Source organism: Podarcis gaigeae (genome assembly GCF_964106915.1).
Source record: "Podarcis gaigeae genome assembly, chromosome: 9".
Classification (NCBI taxonomy): domain Eukaryota; kingdom Metazoa; phylum Chordata; class Lepidosauria; order Squamata; family Lacertidae; genus Podarcis; species Podarcis gaigeae.
In genome coordinates this window covers 13152803-13178312 of record NC_139685.1, presented here as the reverse complement: position 1 = coordinate 13178312, position 25510 = coordinate 13152803, and the positions used below count along the sequence as shown (strand labels likewise).

The window sequence follows — 25510 nt, the reverse complement described above, 5'->3', positions numbered from 1 at the left end:
TCCAGGGACTCAATGGTTTGGTCAACCCTGTGAGGGGGTTGTGCCCATGCCTGAGTCCAGGGGGACATCTGGGTGGTGGACATAGCCTGTTCCTGGCTTTCTGCTTATCCAGGTGTTCACCCTAGGCTGACCTATGCTGGTGCCCTGGGTCAGTGCTACCTGCAACGGTGCAGGGAGCTAGTCGAACCAGAGCCTATGCAACCAGTCACTTGCTGTAATCAATTGTGGCCTAAATTCTGCCAAAAACCAAGCCAAAAATTTGAGTCTCGTCTGAATTTATTTAAGGTGGATGTTTAAAGGTCTGAACAGGCAAAGGCTGTTCTCCAATGGGAGCACTCGCAGACCAGTGTTTCCCAGTTATCGGTGTTCTGCTTCTGTTTGAAAACCACTGTGCCAAACTATTTCTGAAGTTTCCTTGTATTCACCTTGCATTTCTTTTTCTCACACCCCTTGGTTTTAGGCATGAAGCCCTGTTTTATTACCTTCTGTCTGCAGAGACGGGAATTGAGGTGTCACAGACAAACCTGGCCCATCTCTGTGAAGAGAGGCCAGTAAGTATATGTAATTCCACACCCTCTTGTTGTTTTAAATCCTTAAATATTTTCCTGGAAGCATACTGAGTCATGCTTTCTCTCCCACATCCTGTGTTCTAGAATATGACAGAAAGATACATGAATGTTGACTGCATTTGGAGATATTATAATTTCTCGGTTTCTCAGAAAAATGCTCCCTCATTTGGTACGTATAACAACCTGTTAAAGATAAAGTCGTTTGTGTGCTTTTGAGTGTTGCAAAATGACCTCCTTTTTTCTATTTTTCAATAATTGGTTTATTTGGTTTTCAGATCAAAGTTTTACAATCATATATCCAATATACAAGGGACGCGGGTGGCGCTGTGGGTTAAACCACAGAGCCTAGGACTTGCCAATCAGAGGGTTGGTGGTTCGAATCCCCGCGATGGGGTGAGCTCCCGTTGCTCGGTCCCAGCTCCTGCCCACCTAGCAGTTCGAAAGCACGTCAAAGTGCAAGTAGATAAATAGGTACCACTCTGGCGGGAAGGTAAACAGCGTTTCTGTGCGCTGCTCTGGTTTGCCAGAATCGGCTTAGTCATGCTGGCCACATGACTCCCTAGGCCAATAAAGTGAGATGAGCACCGCAACCCCAGAGTCGGCCACGACTGGACCTAATGGTCAGGGGTCCTTTTACCTTTTACCCAATATACAACATAAAATCAATATTCCTGGACTTCTCTCATCCCCTTTGTGGGTTGTATTGTTAATCATTTCCTCCTGCATCTTTTATGATAATCCAGATATTTTACATCTCCATTGTGTCCAAAGTTCACAATTAAACTGTGTTATTCCCGTCCTACTAATGATTTTAACTGTTTGCAATGGGTTTTTAAGATAAATTACAAATTTTCTCCATTCCTTATTAAAATCCTGGCCTTCCTGATTTCTGATTCCTTCGTTCATTTTTGCCAATTCGGCATAATCCACCAACTTAATTTGCCATTCTGTTCTGGTAGGGACTTTATCTTCTTTCCATCTCTGGGCGCAAAATGACCACCTTCTGGCTTGGTTGCAATCAATCAAAGATCACTTCAAAAGATCATTGATCAGGACCACTGGAATTTGTCATAGCCTGAGCTGCGAAGGAGGGAATCACTTGCGCAAGTCTTTAATGCAGCTGCTTCTTTCCACAGCTTATCTGAAGGTGGGAGATTTCTACTACTATGGATATCGGAATCAGTCCAGAAACTTGGATATCTCAGTACAGATGTATGCACAGGCTGCCTTGTATGGAGACGCAGAGGTAGGTTCTTGCTGGTTGGGAAATGAAAGGGCTGATCATCAGAAAACCTGAGGCCTTTTCTGAAGACTCTTGAGATCTGCAGTGTCCCACAAACCCCTGTCACGTTCAGGGCCGTCTTTAGCATTTGCGCGTCGAGTCCCCAAGACACACACCCCCCCAAGAAAAACACAATTGACACTTAATTTTTGTTTAAGGTTTTTGGCATAATTTTGGCCACAATTTTATTCAAATTACAGCAATGTGAGTGGTTGCTTAGGCATTGGTAGCACTAACTGACCCCACATGGGGACAGCTCTGACATTCGCGCACACAAACACACCCGCAAAGTCAGAAAGGGTATGTCACCTGGGGAGAGAGACAGGACTGGGAATCATGCCTCACCTCTCCCCAGAATGCTCCATGGGGCTTGCGTGGCCCTAGCCCCTTGCCAGGGGGTTTCGGGCAAAAGCATGGGGAGCCCCGGGGTTCCTTTAACGGAAAACCCTTGAAGCAGCAGCAGCAGCATTTTGGAGGGGCAGGCACAGCCAAATCCATATCCCTCTACCAACCAAACCATAAACCAATGCCTAACCGCAAACCTTACAAGTTGTGACAATTTGCTACGCAGTAGGCAAAAACCAAGTGGCACACACTAATCAGCCAAATGGACAAAATTCCTACCGGGCCCCTGCCCCAAAGCAGGCGACCCCATGACAGGCATAGCAAGGTCAGGCAAACAGCCTAAAATTAGGGAGGGGAGGGCGGGTGATCCGAAGTAAGCAGTGAAAAGAGGAAGTTCGTCACGCGAGCATTGTATTTAACAAATAGGGCTGTCAATCAACAAATGGCAACATCTAGATTTCCCCAGTAACAGCCCGTCCCTGCAACAGTGAGGTGTCTCGTCAGCCCCGCCCGCAACCTGTGCTCTCCATGAGGGAGAACACACTATGCAGCGCCGGGGTGCAAAAAAACACCCAGTGCCCCCAATTTCGGGGTGGGGGAGGCTAAAGCTGTTGAGCTTTCTTGCAGGTTGTAATTTATGAATTGACAAAGGAGCTTCTGCTCCAGGGCTGCATTATCTGTCTTGGTGAATTCTTCACCAGCTTCTTTGGCTCCTTGTCCCCTTTAAAAGCAAAAACGCCCAACACCTTTCGCCACAGAGCCATGAAGTGCTATTTGTTTGACTGGAAATGCCTTCGTTTTGCACCTTGCAGGGGTTCTTTAATTTGGCTGTTCTCCTGGAAGAAGGTTATTCCATCCCTCATCACATTTTAGATCATTTAGGAATTGACAGGACCGTCAACTCCAGTAATGCGAACGTGCTCCAGGAGCTTTATGAAAGGTGAGGCTGTTCTTGTCTATCATTGCCGTCCTTAAAACGTTAAGAACAGGTTTTTATTTAGCACGGTGTGAAATGTGAAGCAGTAGAAATAATAGCAAGGTGCTATAAAATTGGCAACAACGTTAAAATGCCTAAGATGGTGGTCTTCGAAATGTATTCTAGGGGACCCTGGGGTCTGTCAGAAGCATACCAAGAGTTCCTCAAAGAGAAGATCAGTAACGGCAAATCCTTTCCTGAAAGACAACTCTCTGCCTTGCCACGATTTTTTCCATGCAGCGTGCAAGTTGCAGGAGAAGCTCTGAGCACCCTCAGAATGGGCCCATGCTCATTGTGAACTGATAGGGTTCCCTGAGCTCCATGAAGTTCCTCTGGCAAGCAAATCCTGGGGAAAATATTTTCCTGAAGGCAGAAAGCTTGAGAATCCCTGGTCTTGGGGAATAGAAAAGTTATCACAAGCCACCAAGAACAGGAAAACAGGATGGCTTGTTGGGCCTCAGTACTCTTCCAAAAGAATGCTAGGACTCTTCCAAGTGTTCTCCTGTGTCTGCTGGCCCTTCCTCCTTGACATCTACACACAATAATAATAATAGCAACAATAATAATAACAACAATATATTATTATTTAAACCGCACCCAACTGTGTCTGTTGGCCTTCCTCCTTGACATCTACAAATAATAATATTAAAAACACGACAAAACTTCACACATTAAAAACTTCCCTAAACAGGGTTGCCTTCAGATGTCTTCTAAAAATCAGATAGTTGTTTATTCCTTAGACATCTGCTGAGAAGGCATTCCACAGGGAGGGCGCCACTACCAAGAAGGTCCTCTGCCTGGTTCCCTGTAACCTCGCTTCTCGCAGTGAGGGAACTGCCAGAAGGCCCTCGGCGCTGGATCTCAGTGTCTGGGCACAACAACGAGGGTAGAGACGCTCCTTCAGGTATACTGGGTCGAGGCCATTTAGGGCTTTAAAGGTCAGCACCAACACTTTGAATTGTGCTCAGAAACATACTGGAAGTCAATGTAAGCCTTTCAGGAACATTGTTATATGGTCTCAGCGGCCACTCTCAGTCACCAGTCTAGCTGCCGCATTCTGGATTAGTTGTAGTTTCTGGGTCACATAGAGTGCATTGCAGTAGACCAAGCGGGAGGTAACCAGAGCATGCACCTCTCTGGCAAGACAGTCTGCGGGCAGGTGCGGTCTCAGCCTTCATACCAGATGAAGCTGGTAGGCAGCTGCCCTACACAGAATTGACCTACGCCTCCATGGACAGCTGTGAGTCCAAAATGACTCCCAGGCTGCGCACCTGATCCTTCAGGGGCACAGTTACCCCATTCAGGACCAGGGAGTCCTCCACACTGAGAAGGCCTGAAGAGGAACAACCTTCTCTGTGCATATCTCCTTCCTCCTACTGGCCTCAGAGTATGGATTTCGCCATGTTCTAAATCACGAGGAGAACCTTCGCTCTTCAGAGTTTCCCTTCTAACATATGGATGACAGGTCTGGGGCCTGTGGACACGGTCCCACTCTCTTCCACCTCATGACTGTAATTACCCAGGTGAGAATGCCTGAAGGAGGCTTTGAAGCCACCACTGACTGAGAAGACCTCTCTCCAAAACAACACAAGATCCAAAACTTCCCCACAAGCCTAGGAAGCTTGCTCAAAATTTCGTGCCAAGAAGCTGAATTTGACATCAACGGAAGTAGCTTTAGGACTGCAATCTTTAAGTTCTAGATGGCTGAGAACTCTCAGCTCTGCTGAGAAACCAGCTGCCTTTTGACTGTTCCTCAACTCTCATCAGAGCTGCAGCCATTTCCTCAAGCTACCTGAACAGCTGGTCGTAATTTTAATCACAGTAACTCAACTAATAATTGAGAACATGTCATAAGGTGGCGGTGGAAGACCATATGATGGGCTCTTTGATGTGGAAGGAAAGTCTGTGCCCTATCACTGATGGCCCCAGTTAAGACTCAAGCCTTCTATCTGCCTGGCTTTACTCCTTCATCTGCATAGTCCTTGTCTGCTCTTGCGACAGGCTGCTGAGAGCCATATTTATTATTTGACATTGATGTCTTTCTTATTGTTGTCTGTAGGTGTTGGAGCTATAGCAACCAAGAATCAATTAGTCCATGCACTTTAGCTTTGCTTTATTTCCACCTGCGTGTTTTCTGGAAGACGACTTTGCATTCTAGTCTGGTGCGTACAACTCCACTCTTCTTTGAGTAAATGCCTGGCATTTTGTGCTCTGACTAATACAAGCTTCTGAATTCCTTGCAGATTTACTTCCTGGGCTCCTTGTTTGTCTCTGCATTGGTTGTATTTGTCATACAGTGTTTCCGGGCTCTGTTGGGTAAGTATCTAGCAGCAGCCATAGAGCTGAAGAACAAAAGAATAATAACAAAATCACAGGTGTACAAGGCTTTTTTAAATAGAATATTCCATGTGTTTGATTACATAAGCTGTTGCTCTGTCCCATTTGTTTTCCTCGATAGAAAAAGGAATCAAACTAGATTTTTAAAGACTACTGAAGGCAAACAGGTGGAAAAGCCTAGTTTACTTTTTCACTACAGAGGGAAAAGAATTGAGATCGGATGCCAGCTTAAATAATAAAAGCGTGGAATGAAAATGTAGCCTTGCACACTTCTGATTTTATTCATATTTTATTTTTATTTCATTTTGATCCACATTTTGATTCATTTATTTATTTCATTTGGTTCACACCTTGTGAACCAGCAGCTCTTTAAAAAGGGACCACGTACAGTGGTACCTCTGGATACGAACGGGATCCATTCTGGAGCCCCGTTCACATCCAGAAGCGAACGCAACCTGTGGCTGCGTGTGCACAGGTCGCGATTTGCCACTTCCGCGCATGCACACGACGTCATTTTGACCGTCTGTGCATGCATGAGCGACGAAACCCAGAAGTAACGCGCTTCATTACTTCCAGGTCGCTACAGCACGCAACCCAAAAATACTCATCCCGAAGCTACTTCAACCCGAGGTATGACTGTATAGCCTAGCCCGATACCACCAGTAACTAGGTAAAGGGACCCCTGACCATTAGGTCCAGTCGTGACCGACTCTGGGGTTGCGGCGCTCATTTCGCTTTATTGGCCGAGGGAGCCGGCGTACAGTTTCCGGGTCATGTGGCCAGCATGACTAAGCCGCTTCTGGCTAACCAGAGCAGCACACGGAAACGCCGTTTACCTTCCCGCCGGAGTGGTACCTATTTATTTACTTGCCCTTTGACGTGCTTTCGAACTGCTAGGTTGGCAGGAGCAGGGACCGAGCAACGGGAGCTCACCCCATCGCAGGGATTCGAACCGCCGACCTTCTGATCGGCAAGTCCTAGGCTCTGTGGTTTAACCCACAGCGCCACCCACATCCCTTCCAGTAACTAGAGACCTCCCTTTTTCAATATATTGCTTATATAAATTCCAGACAAGTAATTGTGGAACTTCTCGTGGAGTAATAAAAGGAATATGAGCAAGGCTGAGCTTCTACATCAGTGTTTTCTAAGCTGAGGCACAGGATTTGTTGTTTCATTTTGTTTCCCATGATTATATACTGTGCAAGAATAAGAACTGACCTTACTCCTCAAAAGTGCAGAACCACTTCTCCCTTCAAAAGAGACAGTCCAGTGGTGTCTCTGCAAGGGTCATGGACCTAAAAGTGTCTCCTGATTGAAAGACTTGCCCACATGGCTGATTAGTGAGCAACGGACTCTGAGAGTAGGTAGTTCTGATGCATTTCCGTGTTGTGAGGGACTCAACTCACTTTCTGTTTTCCTTTCCTCCTCCTCCTCCTCTTCTTCTTCTTCTATTTTGACAAAGTAACAATCATACATAAATAAGAATAAAGATGTGCACCCCACCAATGAGACCATTCCATTATAACTACCCAACCTCCCACATTTTCAACACCTCTCGCGATGGTTCGACCCCTTTCCATTTTAACAGTACAAATTCCACAAACGCCCTGCGTATCTCCTCAAAATCATTTCTCCTGCATAATCCCCGTAATTACCTTAAAGGCACATGTTAATTTAATCTTAATAGCCATATCCCACACCTTTTTATACCACTCTTCCATTGTATATTCTGCTTGCCCCTTCCACTGACTAGCTATCACAATTCGTGCAGCCGTCAATAAATTTGTGAGCAAGTCCTTCCTAGCCTACGAACCTTCCACCCCATCGTAAATTGATAATAATGCTACCTCTGGACTTTTGGTCAGCTTTATCCCAGTGATTTCTGTTATCTCCTTAAGCACCCTTTGCCAGAAAAATTGTTCATCTTTACACCCACACAACATGTGAACATAATTCCGGATTTCCTGGCATCCCCTGCCAACATAGCACCAAATATTCCTGGTTTATTTGATTTAGTCTGACTGGCGTTAAATAAAAGAAATCAACCCTCTTTCATCAGTTGGGATGGGGTGAGAGAGGGGGACTTCCACAATTGTTTCTTCTCCTTTCACTGATACAAGCATGACACAGCTAGCTTTGGGGGGCAGTTACGTTATACAGCACCTCCTGTTCCCTCAACCAATCCTGGAAAGGGAGGCAGGAGTTGCCAGTATGGGTGGGTGTAAAGATTTTGTGCAGTCTTATTTGCAACCAGTAAAGGGACCCCTGATCATTAGGTCCAGTCATGGCCGACTCTGGGGTTGCAGTGCTCATCTCACTTTATTGGCCGAGGGAGCCGGCGTACAGCTTCCAGGTCATGTGGCCAGCATGACTAAGCCGCTTCTGGCGAACCAGAGCAGCGCACGGAAATGCCGTTTACCTTCCCGCCAGAGCGGTACCTATTTATCTACTTGCACTTTGACGTGCTTTCAAACTGCTATGTTGGCAAGAGCAGGGACCGAGCAACAGGAGCTCACCCCGTCACGGGGATTCGAACCGCCGACCTTCTGATCGGCAAGTCCTAGGCTCTGTGGTTTAACCCACATCCCTTTTGCAACCGGTATTTAACCTTTATTATTTTTTTATTTTTTACTTGTGGTTCAGTTGCTCTCCGAGCGTGAGAAAGCCAAATAAAGCTGGTTTAAACCTGTTTCTAGTCAGTATTCAACTAAAGCATTCATCTAGATTTTTTTAAAAAAGGATTGTTGGTAGAATATTAACAAGACAATATAGCAGGAAGAGACAATTTTCTTTACAACATTCATGTTTCTCACCTGATGGAATTGTGATTGAGTTGATTATTTTATAGTGTAATCTTAAGGTTATCTACGATTCAGATCAATGCGGTTTACTCAAGGATGGTATTGAAATGTCATGCAGAGAGCATAAATTGACATCGAGTCTACACGCACGCTCAGCATAAGAACGTGGAACCTCACCTGCAATTTAACGTTTACCTTGCTGTGCAGAGTTTAATGACTTCTATAATAGGGATGTATCGGGACGCGGGTGGTGCTGTGGGTTAAACCAGAGCCTAGGACTTGCTGATCAGAAGGTCGGCGGTTCGAATCCCCGCAACGGGATGAGCTCCCGTTGCTCCAGAGTCGGTCACGACTGGACCTAATGGTCCCAGGTCCTTTACCTTTATTAATAGGGATGTACGCTGGCTCCCTCGGCCAGTAAAGCAAGATGAGCACCGCATCCCCAGAGTCGTCCGTGACTGGGGTCCCTTTACCTTTACAATAGGGATGGGGATGGCAAATCCCAGATTACTCCAGAAAGGAAAATTATTTTGCAATAAGAGGTGAAGAAGCATCAGTCCCCAAAAGAGGTGAGAAGGGAGTGTGCAAAGCTCTAAGCAAGAATTAATAAGATTGGAGTTAAAGTGTTTAGGCAGCAAGTGAGTGATCTGAAATATGTAACCATGTTCCGATAGGTGTTTTGACCACAGTAATAAATCTGAGATACAATGAAAATGTATACCTCATTTTTGCAGACCACTTAAACCACAATCCTACATGTTAAGTGCACTTTAGTCATTTATTTTAACAGGAGTAACAACTTAACTCCCATTCCATAGCTTTCAGTGGATTGTGATTAGCATTTGCTAGATTTTGCCATTCGTATAAGCTTTCATTACTCTAATGGGCAAAGGAGGCAAAGTGTTAAGTTGTGGGTGAATATATCAGACGACACAGCGATTCTTCAAACAGCTCTTGTTTATTCAGAGGCCAGAACTGAACTGAACTGAAGGGCTCAGTCAGCCTGCTTATATAGAGCTCCAGTACAATGTAACTGTAACAATTTTCTAAAACTATCCAATCACTGAACGTCACTTTTGATCCCTTATTTGCATAACTATCTACAGTATCCCCCTGCTGGCCCAGGGTGAGAACTTCAGTACATAACACAAAGTATGTTAGTGAAGGAAGGGAATTTGGAGAATTTGGTATTTGTTTTGAACTGCTATTAATATTGTCATTTCCACTGGCTGTGAACTGCCTTTGAATGTTTTGGGGAAGGGTGGGTATGAAATTGAATAAATGATGATGATGATGATGCCACACAGACATTTTTGAACACTGCTTAGAGATTTTTGAAAGATTAAGCGGTTTAGAAGTGCTTTTAAGCAAACGATAAATCATATGGGGAACCGAATTGACCATCAAATTTAAATCAAAAGAAGAGTCACCATATGAAATGTTTGAATAGGAATCCAGAAGTTAAAAAGGGCAAAGTACATTTGACAGTTCTGCTATGCAAGGTACTGTTTTAGAAAAGGATGCTATGCTAGGGCTCTTTCAGGCCATCTGCATATGGAACGTGGGTTCTGTGTGTGAATCTCCCTGCTGAATCAGGTTCCATATTCATAAAAGGGTGTCTTCAGGATCTGGAGCTGTGTAGGTAGTCCTCCTTATTGGAGAGGTAATCAAAACCACTGAGCCCCTTGGGCTTGCCGATCAGAAGGTTGGTGGTTCGAATCCCCGCAACGGGGTGAGCTCCTGTTGCTCTGTCCCAGCTCCTGCCAACCTAGCACTTCAAAAGCACACCAGTGCAAGTAGATAAATAGGTACCATTGCAGCGGGAAGGTAAACGGTGTTTCTGTGCACTCTGGTTTCCATCACGGTGTCCCGTTGCACCATAAGTGGTTTCATCCTGCTGGCCACATGACCCAAAAAGCTGTCTGTGGACAAATGCCAGCTCCCCTGGCTTGAAAGCGAGATGAGCGCCACAACCCAATAGTTGCATCACCTGAGTGATAGTGGGCGTGGTAATCTATAACACTACTTTCATCTGCTGTATTATATTGTGTGTTCCAACAGTTGTTCATCGCCGGATATCACGACTGCCTGAAGAGGCTCCAGCTGAAATCTCTTCCACAGAGGAAATTACTAGTGAGACAAGACCAGCAGAGCACAGAGAACCTACTGCGTCAAATAATTCAGAGGAGCATGTCTTGAATCCTCAGCATCCCCGCTCCAGCAGCTGAGGCATGCATTTTCTCAAGAAGAGACATTCTGATGTCTTCAGGAGACAGAAACCTCCCCTTTCTATGCCAATTTGGAAAATGCCCCCCCCCTTTGTGACTTGGCGGGTGCTCTCACCATGGGAGTAGGCTATGCTGTTGTTGTAGCACTTCCTTGCTTGAGCTTGAAGCAGCCTTGAAGGTTTCACCCAAAATTTGGTTAGGAAGGGGACAGTTTGATTCAAGGAGGAATGACCTTCAGATCTAGTGCCCTGTAGAACTTGAGGTAATTTATTTTCAAATTCAGAAATAGTGTGAACTAGAACATAATCGGTCCTATTGTATTATTGGGAAAGGGATTTTTCTGTTCCTTTAAAATTAATCAGGGTTTTATTTTCAGTTTGGAGAATTGATAGATCTGGTTTGGGGAAGAAGGACTTGTCTTAATCAGTCGTAGTGTGCTCCAAAATCATTTTTGCCTTGGTGGGCTAAGGCTCCAAAATGTCATTTCAAAGACAGTATATAGGAATATTCTGTTCACCTTAAATATATACAGTGGTACCTCAGGTTACATACACTTCAGGTTACATACGCTTCAGGTTACAGAATCCACTAACCCAGAAATATTACCTCGGGTTAAGAACTTTGCTTCAGGATGAGAACAGAAATCGTTCTTCAGCGGCGCAGTGGCAGCAGGAAGCCCCATTAGCTAAAGTGGAGCTTCAGGTTAAGAACAGTTTCAGGTTAAGAACGGACCTCCGGAACGAATTAAGTACTTAACCCTAGGTACCACTGTGTGTATGTATGTATGTATGTATGTATGTTTGTATGTCAAGGCCACTGGTATTTCAGCACCGAAGAGGTATCTGAGCTTAGAAAAGCTGCTTCTGATATTGCTGTACCATATAGAGTTGTTTTAACAATTATGAAGATAATTTATGGGCAACACGTTGAAACTTTTCTAACGCACAAATTAAATCTACACATTAGTTTCATTAATACGCAATATTGCTGTATACAGCTTAAGTGGCTTCTGGCTGTAAAGTGGTTTACGAATCTGGATAGCTCAGTTGGTTAGAGCATGGTGCTGTGAATATCAAGGTTGCAGGTTCAATCTCCCTTTGGGATAGCTTCATATTCCTGCACTGCAGAAGGTTGGACTCCTCAGGGTTCTTTGTTGTTGTTTAGTCGTTTAGTCGTGTCCGACTCTTTGTGACCCCATGGACCAGAGCACACCAGGCACTCCTGTCTTCCACTGCCTCCCGCAGTTTGGTCAAATTCATGCTGGTAGCTTCGAGAACCCTGTCCAACCATCTCATCCTCTGTCGTCCCCTTCTCCTTGTGTCCTTAATCTTTCCCAACATCAGGGTCTTTTCCAGGGAGTCTTCTCTTCTCATCAGGTGGCCAAAGTATTGGAGCCTCAGCTTCACAATCTGTCCTTCCAGTGAGCACTCAGGGCTGATTTCCTTCAGAATGGATAGGTTTGATCTTCTTGCAGTCCATGGGACTCTCAAGAGTCTCCTCCAGCACCATAATTCAAAAGCATCAATTCTTTGGCGATCAGCCTTCTTTATGGTCCAGCTCTCACTTCCATACATCACTACTGGGAAAACCATAGCTCTGACTATATGGACCTTTGTAGACAAGGTGCAATTCTATTATTATTGTCCTTGTTGCCTTTGCCTGCAACGTATGAACTAGTAAACAGTTGATAATGACCACAAGTGAACCATGGTAACCTCTAGGAAGAGCACACATGAGGGCCTGACCATTAAACAGCCAACTAAGCTTCCATTTTATTGCGCCTGTTATTCTCCCACGTGGCATCTTGCATATTATTATCAAATATTGTTTCCACTGAAAATATACAAAATGCAAGTGTGAGGCTGCTGAGTCTTTTAAGGGCAAACTGACATGTGAAACGGAAACGAGATTGGTCGTAGAAATTGCCATAATAAATGCTAGCAGATGTTTTGACGCCATTGTGACAACAATGGTGATATCAAATTGGAGATATTAGAGATGAAAAATGCCGTGCCAGCAGTTTATTGATTGGACTAAAGTAATAAAAAAGATGATATTAAGATAAACACTTCAAACCTTTAACTTAAGTGCCCTGTAAATAAAAGGTGTTCTGCAATGCACAAATTAAGTACCGTGTTTTTTGCTCTATAAGACTCACTTTTTCCTTCCTAAAAAGTAAGGGGAAATGTGTGTGCGTCTTATGGAGAGAATGCAGGCTGCGCAGCTATCCCAGAAGCCAGAACAGCAAGAGGGATCGCTGCTTTCACTGCAGCGATCCCTCTTGTTGTTCTGGCTTCTTAGATTCAGAATATTTTTTTTCTTGTTTTCCTCCTCCAAAAACTAGGTGCGTCATATGGTCTGGCGCGTCTTATAGAGCGAAAAACACAGTACATTATTTATTTCTTCTCACAGTTTGGTTCAGGCATGCACTGATATTCCTGTCGCCACCTTTCCTTCACCAACTTCTTTGGGCATTTTCCCCAACATTTTACGGGCTACTGAGGTGTGCCCCCCCCCATCTCCCACACCCAATGGCCTGCTCAATTCTGCCAGAAAGGGCAGGAGAGAGATACCAGTCTTCCTTGCTCCACTTGCCATAGCTTGCCACTCCTGACGCACCTGTTCAATAAGTGAGAAGGATGGGGAGAGGACCGGGGCTCATTGGAGCGGGCTTAATTTCAAATTGAATCGACTTGGAAATAAGAAGCTTTTATCTGTTTTGGGGAAAATAGCTCAACTTATTTCTGAATGAATCTAATGGCAGCAAATGAAATTCTCACAATTTGAACTCCATACTGGTTCTCTCAAACTTTTACCACGTCGAAATGATTATATATTCCTAAAATTTTAATAGATATACCTCCATATCTATTATCCATCTACTATGGATTTCTAGGTAAAGCAGGTCAATTGGTATAAACTATATTTACTTTCTTGGGCTCTATGATCACTGCAGATGGTGACAGAAGTCATGAATTTAAAAGACGCCTGTTTCTTGGGAGAAAAGTGATGACAAACCTAGACAGCATCTTAAAAAGCAGAGACATCACCTTCCCGACATAGGTCCGTATAGTCAGAGCTATGGTTTTCCCAGTAGTGATGTATGGAAGTGAGAGCTGGACCATAAAGAAGGCTGATCGCCGAAGAATTGATGCTTTTGAATTATGGTGCTGGAGGAGACTCTTGAGAGTCCCATGGACTGCAAGAAGATCAAACCTATCCATTCTTAAGGAAATCAGCCCTGAGTGCTCACTGGAAGGACAGATCGTGAAGCTGAGGCTCCAATACTTTGGCCACCTGATGAGAAGAGAAGACTCCCTGGAAAAGACCCTGATGTTGGGAAAGATGGAGGGCACAAGGAGAAGGGCACAGAGGACGAGATGGTTGGACAGTGTTCTTGAAGCTAGTAATGTGAGTTTGACCAAACTGCAGGAAGCAGTGGAAGACAGGAGTGCCTGGCTTGCTCTGGTCCATGGGGTCACAAAGAGTCGGACATGACTAAACAACAACATATTTATATAGTTTATACCAATTGACCAACTTTACCTAGGAATCCCAAGGATTGAAGTTTACAGAGGTTGTTGAGAAGTGTCTTTTTGAGATCTCTACCTCCACCTTTCCCAAGAACACCTTTCTATGCTCACTCAAGAAAGGGAACTTAAACCAGTTTCCCACCTTCTTATATTTCTTGGAAGGTGCCCCGGGGCCATAGGAGACATTGAACCTCCTCCTCTGAGAAATAGATCTCCAACCTTGAAGATGTCAGGTAGCCCCTTTCTGCCACCACCTCAGAAATCTTTGCACCCTTGATAACTGTGGGACCAATAAGGGGTTAGTTTGGGGATGTATCAGGGACAACCACAGAAAAGTTTGGGTTCATATGCCTGAATGCCTTCCCAGATCACTGGTGTGTCCTCAAATCCAGCAGAAATGTACACTACCCTAGAGCTGGCACAATTTGTTTCCAACCAGAGGGAAATGTTTCTTTAAAGACTATTTATTAGGGTTGCCTTGTTATACCTAATCTGTTCTGTCAAAGCAGTTGTGTTAGCTGCTCAAAAAATTCTGGGTATGCAATTTCAGTAGCGTACCTGTGACCACCCCCAAATGCTAATTTCGGAAGAGATTAAGGTCTAGATTTAAGTTCTAAGTCAGCCATAATGTGTTTTTGAAATGAATCCCCCATTTGATAAGGGGCAGGAAGAAGAGGGCTTCCTTTCTACAGAGTCATTAAACTGACATCTAATTGGCGTTTTCCATACAGGCCTTAATTTAGCAATACCATCACAGTGTTGCGTTTTCGTCTGAGCTTGGGAAGATAACGGCCAACGTACCTGGTCACAGCAAGATGAGTAGGATGTTCCTTTAAATTTATGCTGGGGTCAGGGTAGGGAGCAATATGTACCTTCAAGTGGAGGGAGGGGGGAAGATAAGAGAAATTTAATCACTTTTATGTGAAAGAACAAGCTTAGTTTTCAGTTCAACGAGACCTTCTGGGAAGGGAGATTATATGACATTGCTGTATGTTCTGGCCACAGTATTGCCCTAGCTCTGTTTGCTAAGCTAGAAGCACCAAGATTGTTGGGTAAACAGTGGTCTGTGTTGAAATTTGAGCCAGAAATTCAAGAATAATCCCCACCGTGAGTTCAATGGGTACATGGCAAGAGGCACTGAATACAGCAGGTCACACTTAGGAGCAGATCTTAAGCAGACTTACAGGAGAAATTCCTCTTGAACACAATGCAGTCGTGCCAGTGACAGCTGGAGTTTATGGCAGAAACTGCAGAATGAGCAGGAGGGACGCCTAGCACATCAGGGCTCGCTTTCCACATTTTGGAGTGATACATCCTTCAGAGAAGCAAGAGCATTAAGGACAGAGTCCAGAGTCCAAAATGACCTAACTTCATCACTGACACAATGGAACAAATGTCTGAGTAAACATGTTTAGGATCACAGCACGTAGCCATATTTCCCAGGTGTTGTAAATGCAGAAAATGTCTCATTTCCAGGAAATCTTTGCTTTCCAATATTCAGACTCCTATGACTGGACAGCTACGATTCTTGTCCCATGAGGTGCCAGCGGTCGTGCTTGTTCTGCTTTGCGGATTGTACTTGATTATTAGATATAGATTGCTATAAATACGTACTGAAAGTGACATTGGAAGAGAGGTGGTAATTTTGCAAAATACTTGTTTACAACCCTACTAATCATAGAGTAGATACCTTAAGCTCCTGCGGTTTGGGGTCCATTGATGAGAAACTGAGTACAGTCGTACCTTGGTTGTCGAATGCCCTGGAACTCGGACGTTTTGGCTCCCGAACGCCGCAAACCCGGAAGAGATTGTTCCGGTTTGCAAATGTTCTTTTGGAACCCAAACATCCGACAAGGCTTTATTGGCTTCTGATTGGCTGCAGGAGCTTCCTGCAGCCAATCAGAAGCCGTGATTTGGTTTACAAACGTTTTGGATGTCGAATGAACTTCTCAAACGGATTCCATTCGACTTCCAAGGTATGACTGTAATACACAAATGGTCAGCCACATTATCACCATATCTGATGGGTAGTGTTGCGGCTGCGCCATGGGCCCTGCAGTGATCCGGCAAGGGCGCCGGGGTTTGGTTGCCTACCAGCAATTGGCCTGAGCAGGCAGGCTTTCTCGGGGGGTGGGTGGAGGTGGGCCTGGCTGGTCAACCAGCGCCACCTGGGCCCACTCCTTGGGAGATAAATTGCAGCCTGGCTTGGCAGTCCCTCCTCTGCCCCTTTTCCCCGCCAGATTCCCCACTGTCCCTCCCTTTAATTTTGCTGCGGTTCATACTACAACCTTGCTATGGATCACATCGGCTGCCATATTTGAGGCAAGGCAGGATTTTTTTGCCAGAGTGGTGTAGTGGTTAAGAGCGGTGGACTCGTAATCTGGTGAACTGGGTTCGATTCCCTGCTCCTCCACATGCAGCTGATGGGTGACCTTAGGCCAGTCACACTTCTCTGAAGTCTCTCAGCCTCACTCACCTCACAGAGTGTTTGTTGTGAGGGAGGAAGGGGATTGTTAGCCGCTTTGAGACTCCTTAGGGTAGTGATAAAGCGGGATATCAAATCCAAACTCTTCTTCTTCAAATGGGCACCCGCCATTTTGTTTTTGCCTACCTCCTAGCAATCGTCACAACTTTGTGAGGTTAGGCCTTGGTCTTGGCTGGAGGGGAGTTTGTAGCCTCTGCCTGCCCCTAATCCACATGTATGCTGCCAGTACTGTCTTCTCTGAACCCAGTCACATGCAGAGAAGGCTGGGTCTGCCACCTGATGCTCACGTGTTCTCATGGGTGGCCTTGCCCAGCCCATCTCCCGTCAAAAGGATCAAGCTTCCAATAAGGTGTGTCAAAAATGTAAATTCAACAAAAACTTGCTAATAAAGGAATTACCTGGAATAACACTTACCCACATTGTTACATGAATTCAGTACTATTTTAAGCTAAGAATGAGCCACCCAGAGGTGATTTCATGTTGATTAGGCTCAATCTCATTTTCTCAAGTATCTTATTGATGTTCTTCCTTTTACAGACCCGTTGTGGGTAATAATTTTTTTTAAAGGGGAACCCCATTTCCAACGAATTTCTGGTCTTTGTAGCAGTGTGGTGAACAGAAATCCTAGTAGATTAGCACTTGGTGACCTACGTGTTCTATTTGACTTTGCATAAGGTCATTTTAAAGTGCAGACCGATCAAAGTGATTAAGTATTCTTCAATTGCTTCTCCTAAAGTCAACAGCATCCAGTTATGTAAAAATACATCATCCGACCCAAAGCTTAGTTTTCAGTTCACTTGAGACATTCTGGGAAGGAAGATTAAGACAGGGTGTGTATTCTGGCAACACTATTGCTCCCAACTCTATTTGCTAAGCTAGAAGCATCAAGGATGTTGGGCAAACAGTGGTCTGTGTTGAAGTCCAAGTCAGAAGTTCAAGAATAATCCCCACAGTGAGGGGAAGTTCAATGGGTGCATGTACTTTCAGTCCGTAAAAAGCAATCCCCACTGAATACAGTGGGTCACGCTGCGAGGCTGCAGGGGAATCCTGTTAAACGCAATTTACTGGTGCCACTAAGGGCAGGGCTTGAGGGCAGAAATCCAGGGTCACACTCAGCAGAATGAGAAGGAGGGTCTCCAGGGCTGGTTTAGCACATTTGGAAGTAAGTGAAGTAGTGCAGTTTACCATCATAAAAGCAGAGGGGGAGCAAGAGCATTAAATAACCTACCGTATTTTTCGCTCTATTGGATGCACTTTTCCCCCTCCAAAAATGAAGGGGAAATGTGTGTGCGTCCTATGGAGCGAATGCAGGCTCCTTGGCTTCAGCGATAGCAACGCGAAGCCTCCAAAGTGCAGAGGGAGTGCTCCCTCCACGCTCTGGAGGCTTTGCGTTGCTTTTGCTGAAGCCTGGAGAGCGAGAGGGGTCGGTACACACCGACCCCTCTCACTCTCCAGGCTTCAGGGATAGCCGCCTGAAGCCTCCGGAGCGCAGCGGGACGTCCTGCTGTGCTCTGGAGGCTTCGGGTTCCTTTTGCTGAAGCCGGGAGAGCAAGACTCTCCTGGCTTCAGCAGAGAGGGAGAGCTGCACAGCGCCCCTTCAGCGAAGCGGGAGGAGAAATGGAAGGGGCTCAGTTTCTCCTGCCACTTCGCTACAGGGGTGCTGAGCAGAGAGGGGGAGAATTATTTTTCTTGTTCTCCCCCTCTAAAACAAGGTGCATCCTATGGTCGGGTGTGTCCTATAGAGCGAAAAATACGGTAACTAAAATTGCCTAACCGCAATCACTGACACAATGGAACAAATGTCTGAGTAAATGTGTAAATATGCTTCTCAGGTGTTATAAATGTAGAAAAAGTTCTATTTCCAGGAAATATTTGCTTTCCAGCATTGAAGCTATGATTGGGAAAGCACACTGACCACCCACTGATTCCAGTCCTGCCCTCTGAAGCAAGAGAGAACAATTCTGCATATTTGGAAACCTTATTCATGTCTTCACTGTCTTCTGCATGCTAAACATACCCAGGCTAAAGTGTGATGCCTTTGAACATTGCAGTCCAGTGGTCCAGAAGATTCTCTTCTGCCTTGCCTACACCATGTAGAATGCTCTGCCAGTTTTCAGCTTCTTTTTATACCTTCTTTGATCTGCCAAATTGTTTTTCCTGCTTGGGTGTATGGGGTGTTAGGGGAGGGTTGGTACCTCTGGTGGGGGGGGCATGTTATAGTCCTCCTGTCCATCTTTGATCCCTACCCTGCACTAGGCTCTCACCTGTGGCTCCAAGAAGCTGTCAGCATGCAGCCGCCGCCACACCCCTGTCAAAATGGCTTCGATTGGCTGGCTAAACCAGGTGAGGGTAGCTTGTTGTTGTTTAGTCGTTTAGTCGTGTCCGACTCTTCGTGACCCCATGGACCAGAGCACGCCAGGCACCCCTGTCTTCCACTGCCTCCCGCAGCTTGGTCAGACTCATGTTTGTCGCTTCAAGAACACTGTCCAACCATCTCGTCCTCTGTCGTCCCCTTCTCCTTGTGCCCTCCATCTTTCCCAACATCAAGGTCTTTTCCAGGGAGTCTTCTCTTCTCATGAGGTGGCCAAAGTATTGGAGCCTCAGCTTCACTATCTGTCCTTCCAGTAAGCACTCAGGGCTAATTTCCTTAAGAATGGATGTGTTTGATCTTCTTGCAGTCCATGGGACTCTCAAGAGTCTCCTCCAGCACCATAATTCAAAAGCATCAATTCTTCAGCGATCAGCCTTCTTTATGGTCCAGCTTTCACTTCCATACATTACTACTGGGAAAACCATGGCTTTAACCATACGGACCTTTGTTGGCAAGGTGATGTTTCTGCTTTTTAATATGCTGTCTAGGTTTGCCATCGCCTTTCTCCCAAGGAGCAGGCGTCTTTTAATTTCGTGACTGCTGTCACCATCTGCAGTGATCATGGAGCCCAAGAAAGTAAAATCTCTCACTGCCTCCAATTCTTCCCCTTCTATTTGCCAGGAGGTGATGGGACCAGTGGCCATGATCTTCGTTTTTTTGATGTTGAGCTTCAGACCATATTTTGTGCTCTCCTCTTTCACCCTCATTAAAAGGTTCTTTAATTCCTCCTCACTTTCCACCAACAAGGTTGTGTCATCTGCATATCTGAGGTTGTTGATATTTCTTCCAGCGATCTTAATTCCAGCTTGGGATTCATCCAGCCCAGCCTTTCACATGATGAATTCTGCATATAAGTTAAATAAGCAGGGAGACAATATACAGCCTTGCCCTACTCCTTTCCCAATTTTGAACCAATCAGTTGTTCCATATCCAGTTCTAACTGTAGCTTTTTGTCCCACATAGAGATTTCTCAGGAGGTGAGGGTAGCTGGTGGGTCTCAAACCCTCAGTGAGGCTTTCCCTGCATGCGAAGACAGGCTCCGGTGGATTGAGTGGATGAGACCAATAGTGAATCCAGTGGTCAAGAAGGTGGTTTCTGCACATGCTACAGAGTGAAATGAGGGGCAGATGGGGCTTGTCAAACTGGGAAGGTAGCCCATCTAGCAGAAGGACAACTCTGACCCTAAACCTCATCCTCTCATTTGTAAGAAAGGCTTTGGGAGTAAGCCCTGGGTAAGAATCTGTACCCACTGTGTGAGTGTCTGGAGGCGGTTGGAGGATGGATGGTGGCTAACAGATTGAGGTTGAATCCTGACAAGACAGAAGTGCTGTTTTGGGGGGACAGGAGGCGGGTGGGTGTGGAGGACTCCCTGGTCCTGAATGGGGTAACTGTGCCCCTGAAGGACCAGGTGCGCAGCCTGGGAGTCTGTCTGGACTCACAGCTGTCCATGGAGGCACAGGTCAACTCTGTGTCCAGGGCAGCTGTTTATCAGCTCCATCTGGTACGCAGGCTGAGACCCTACCTGCCTGCAGCCTGTCTTGCCAGAGTGATGCATCCTTTGGTTATCTCTTGCTTGGACTACTGCAATGCGCTCTATGTGGTGCTGAAACTACAACTAATCTAGAATGCGGCAGCTATACTGGTGATTGAGAGTGGCTGCCAGGACCATATAACACCGGTCTTGAGAGACCTACACTGGCTCCCAGTATGTTTCCGAGCACAATTCAAAGTGTTGGTGCTGACCTTTAAAGGCCTAAACGGCCTTGGTCCAGTATACCTGAAGGAGCGTCTCCACCTCCAACATTCTTCCCGGACGCTGAGGTCCAGCGCCGAGGGCCTTCTGGTGGTTCCCTCGCTGCGAGAAGCCAAGTTACAGGGAATCAGGCAGAGGGCCTTCTCAGTAGTGGCACCCACCCTGTGGAACGCCCTTCCACCAAATGTCAAAGAGAAAAATAACTACCAAACTTTTAAAGGACATTTGAAGGCAGCCCTGTTTAGGGAAGCTTTTAATGTTTAATAGGTTATTGTATTTTAGTGTTTTGTTGGAAGCCGCCCAGAGTGGCTGGGTATAAATAATCAATTGTTGTTGTTGTTGTTGTTGTTTTGTTTTGTTTTTTGTTTTGTTTTGTTTTGTTAGACATCTTTTAGAGGAGAAAAGGCTAAGGAGTGAACCCTACACAAATGCGGAGTAGACTCCCTAAGACAGCTCATTGTTCACCTCCTTCTGCATCTCTTGGTGCCAAACGTACTGCTCTGCTTTCTTTTGGACCACATCAGTGAGGCCAGGACCTGTGAATCTTGTCACTTGGCCAGCCCAGGACCTCCCAGTGTCCAGGATGCATCCCAGGCTTGCTCCTGTGACGAAATGGGTGGTGAAATGAAACGAAGGGGTTCTAGTGAATAAGATAAATAAGAGTATGAAAGAAGGGATAGATATTGGACGAAAATCTGAACAATACAATATGTGAAGGAATTTTTAAAGGATAAAATTAATAAGAATGAACTTGCTAAATTAATTTTAAAGTGGAATACAATAAAGGAGGGCGGGTGGAAGTCAGGAAAATAAGGTTATGAAGGATATGAATCTGAAAAGAGCTCTTTTTTCTGTTAAATTTTTCTTAAGTTTTCTTATGTTTGTAATATTTTCTTTTTTCTGTTTATGGCTGTGTTTTGATTGCTTGTTTTTGTCGTTTGAATGTTGGTATTTTGTTGTTTGTTGTTCTATTATAATTTTTCTTTTTTGCAAAATTTAATAAAATATTATTAAAAAGAAAAAAGAAAAGGGTGGTTTTGCTGGACAGGTTGTTTATTTTTCTTTCCCTGCCATCAAATGGTTAATGAACGGCAGCCTCTGATTGGCCATGGTTCCAGGAGGAAGAGTTTAAAAGGAGAGGATTTGAGGAGAGACAGTTAAAATGGTTAAGGGGTTAGGAGTAAAGGGAGTAAGAAGGTTGGGAATGAGGTTGGAGAGGTTAGGAGATAGGTTGAGGTATAAAGAGTGAATAGGGGAAAGAGTTGGTTCAGGAAAAACAACTTCCACTCTGAGCATATTGTGAAGGACAGAGTGTGGTGTCCTGTAGGAGGAATAGACCGAACTTTTACTGGGAGGCAGAGGTTGAGCCAGAAGAAGTAGGAGCTGGAAAGAAACAGCTCAGGTTGCAAGTGTGATCATGCGGGATGCACGTTTGCAGCTCGTAGTGGCGCGTCTGCGCATGCGCAGGTTGCGATTCAGCGCTTCTGCGCATGTCGTATAAAGGAACCAAACCTATAACGCACAAAAACATCTGTGGACGAAATAAAGTGAAATTGCACTGTATTTTTGAAGTAACCTGAATTTAATCCATTTGCGTTATATACCATCTTGCCTTAAATAAATAAAGGTCCCCCGCAGGATACTTTTAAAGCTAAAGGTACAATGTAAAACGGGATGCGGGTGGTGCTGTGGGTTAAACCACAGAGCCTAGGACTTGCCGATCAGAAGGTCGGCGGTTCGAACCCCCGCGACGGGGTGAGCTCCCGTTGTTCGGTCCCTGCTCCTGCCAACCTAGCAGTTCGAAAGCACCTCAAAGTGCAAGTAGATAAATAGGTACCGCTCTGGTGGGAAGGTAAACAGCATTTCTGTGCATTGCTCTGGTTTGCCAGAAGCAGCTTAGTCGTGCTGGCCACATGACCCAGAAGCTGTACGCCGGCTCCCTCGGCCAATAAAGCGAGATGAGCGCCGCAACCCCAGAGTCAGCCACGACTGGACCTAATGGTCAAGGGTCCCTTTACCTTTACAATGTAAAATGTGTTAAGTATATACACCAGAGCTTGCCTCTTGTCCTCTCTGCTGCTTGAGCTACCTGGCTGTTCCCCCAGAGCAAAGCTAATCCGGTGAGGATGGAACTGTTTCTTCCTGTTCTTAACGCGAAATGAGGGAAACCCGACTCTCCCAAGTAAAGTGCCCAGTGGCATTCATAGTACTTCTTCTTTTGTTTACTTGCTGTTGGCAAATAAGATAATTTATAGTGCACTTCAGGTTCCAGATAATTTCTCGTGCAATTCAGGTTCTTTTACAACCGTTTAATTGCAAGAATGGCCTCTGCCAAAGAAGTTTCAACTTTCCTTTCCTGATATATGTGTCAGTTTATTTAAAAGGAAATCACAGCGGCGTAGCGTGGGTTGTCAGCACCCGGGGCAAGTAATTTGCGCCCCCTAACCTGGGGCAAGGCAAGTATTTTGCGCCCCTAACCCCTAATCTGCCGCCGCTGCCAGCTTCTTCTTGCTGCTGCCTGGGCTGGGGTATTTACAGTAGCCACGGCGGCAGCGGCGGGTCCGTGTCAGGTGATCTGAGGCGAGTTGCCGCTGGCGCTGCTGCCCAAATGATGCCACTTGCCCGGAGGAGGAGGAGGGCAGAGAGGCGAGGAAAATGCAACATGGCCCAGCAGCTGCAGCGGCAGCGGCGGGGCTGTGAGGAGGGGCTGCCTGGCGCGCCCTCCATGGCCAGCGCTGAGAGCCGCTGCCTGCCAGACGCCTTCAGCCCGGACGCGCGCACAGCTTGTCGGTTCCACGAGACATGGGGCTCTGCTACAGCCTGCGCCCGAGGCTCTTCGGCGACTCCGGAGGCGGCGAGCGCACCCCCCCAGATGTTGCGCCCGGTGCGGACGGCCCCCCCTGCACCCCCCACGCTACGGCACTGGGAAATCATAGTCCCTTGTGTTGAGACAGCTGTTGGCTTAGAATTTTTCATCGAACTGTCACATTTGTGCAAACATCTCAATATTCTTTTAATTTCTCTAATTTTAGTTTCTCTTTAGTCTGATGGTGAATACATTTTGCTTGCATTGGGGTTTTTAGTTTTCATATGATTCTGTCAGTGCCAATGGTTGTTGTTTTATGGGTGATTGGCTGCATTATTTTGATTTTTTTTGTAAAGTTTATTACTATTATTATTATTATTTAATTTCACAATGTACATAAAACAGAGAGAACAATTCTAACAGATGAAAATTAAAAGATGCAAAACAAAACTCTAAAATGGGCACACAGAATACGTTGTTGCAACATGAGTTTAAATAACAAAGTCCAAGTAATGACCGCTCCCCACATTAAATGGGGGGTGCCCTTTGCGTGGTCGCGCGCAGCTCCCTGGACCCTATGCGGCAGCATTAGCACAGGCTTGGTTTCACCTCCCCCCAGGTGAGATACCTGGAGTCTCCGCCTACCTCAGTCACTTGGCCAATCTTGCCTGGGGAGGCGTTGCCAAGGTGATCAGGCCAGGTAGGGGGAGGGACTACCTGCCCACACAATAGGGGGAGGATCTTACCTGGGAATCGTCAGTAGGCTCCAGAGCTTCTCCCACCCTACCCACCCTCAGTTAAGACGACTTTTGCAGGTTAACCTTTTCTCTGCAGGTACGTGGGCGCTGCTATGTCAAGGTTGCTGTTAAAGGGCCGGAAAGGAATTCTCCTGCATTGGCAGGTTTGCCTTTTCCATAGCAAAACATCACAACTTTGGCGGTATCAGGCCTTGGGCGGAATCCTTTAGTCTATCTTCCCTAAATGGGGGGGGGCGTGCAGGGGTGACCCACGTCCCCCTTCTCTTCATGGCAGCAATACCAGGGTTCCCCATTAAAGGGGTTGTTTGAGGGGAGGCGTTGGCCGTATGCCTAGAGGTCGTCATTGCTCTCCCCTGTGGCGGCGGCGTAACGGGGGCGGCTCTCTCTGCTTGAACATATGTTCTCCAGAGCCAGCCCATCCCCCCCCCACACACATTGGATAACCCTGGTGTTCCCCAGATCCCCAGCGGGGGACTGGGAGGGATAAACGCCCAATGCCTGAGCCAAGGTCTACCCACATCTGAAACATAGTAAAGTTGTGGCCAATTTTAATCCCATAGCACATTGTCTTGAGTCGTTATTCCACATGGGGGCCGCCCAGGGTTTGGGGGACTCTGCCTGTCCACGCAAAGACTATCAACGTTATTTGATCATCAAGTATAGTTCTAGATTTGGCAAGTCTTGAAAATGATGGTTCCACTGTATATGCCATAAAGGAAAGCCAAATCATATAAAAAGGTGTCTGGGAGTTCTAGACCTTGTCAGAATCTCAAAATATGCAAACTATATTTTAACTGATGACCGCCCCCATTCATTTGCACTGTGTTTTCTTTGCATTGGAATGAATTGTGTGTAATGATATAATCAAGTACATAATTAATCGTGCAAAATTCTGCCACAGAATTTTCTGAGGACAGAGAGATGAAGAATGTAGTTTTTGTTGGAAGCCGAACTGCAGTAGAACGGAAACAGCTCTGTATGTGACAAACACGGGTCAGAATGGAAATCGATACATTCTCACACCCCTAATTTGTGGTGCTGTGAGAGCCTAGCTAACTCCGCTATGCTCTGTTTGCATGTTTGTACAAAAAATAGGTATTCCCTGCTTCCTCCATTCAGGAACAGCACTAACAGCCAACAGGAAACACACACACACACACACACAGAGAGAGAGAGAGAGAGAGAGAGAGAGAGAGAGAGAGAGAGAGAGAGAGAAACAATATGAGCCAAAGCTTTTTGTTGACAGCATAAAAATGTAGATTATGG

General features: G+C 45.8%; 1 protein-coding gene across 1 annotated transcript in view; it reads left to right on the top strand.

The window, feature by feature from the left end:
* Nucleotides 1–11520, top strand: part of SEL1L3 (SEL1L family member 3) — a 52393-nt gene extending 40873 nt beyond the window's left edge. Inside the window, exons 18-24 of the mRNA XM_083754896.1 lie at nucleotides 461–551; nucleotides 654–738; nucleotides 1706–1815; nucleotides 3009–3136; nucleotides 5232–5334; nucleotides 5416–5488; nucleotides 10372–11520. Of these exons, the coding sequence (XP_083611022.1) occupies nucleotides 461–551; nucleotides 654–738; nucleotides 1706–1815; nucleotides 3009–3136; nucleotides 5232–5334; nucleotides 5416–5488; nucleotides 10372–10538 (757 nt within the window). The 3' untranslated portion in view covers nucleotides 10539–11520. The remainder of the gene's footprint in view (nucleotides 1–460; nucleotides 552–653; nucleotides 739–1705; nucleotides 1816–3008; nucleotides 3137–5231; nucleotides 5335–5415; nucleotides 5489–10371) is intronic.
* Nucleotides 11521–25510: the final 13990 nt, after the last annotated feature.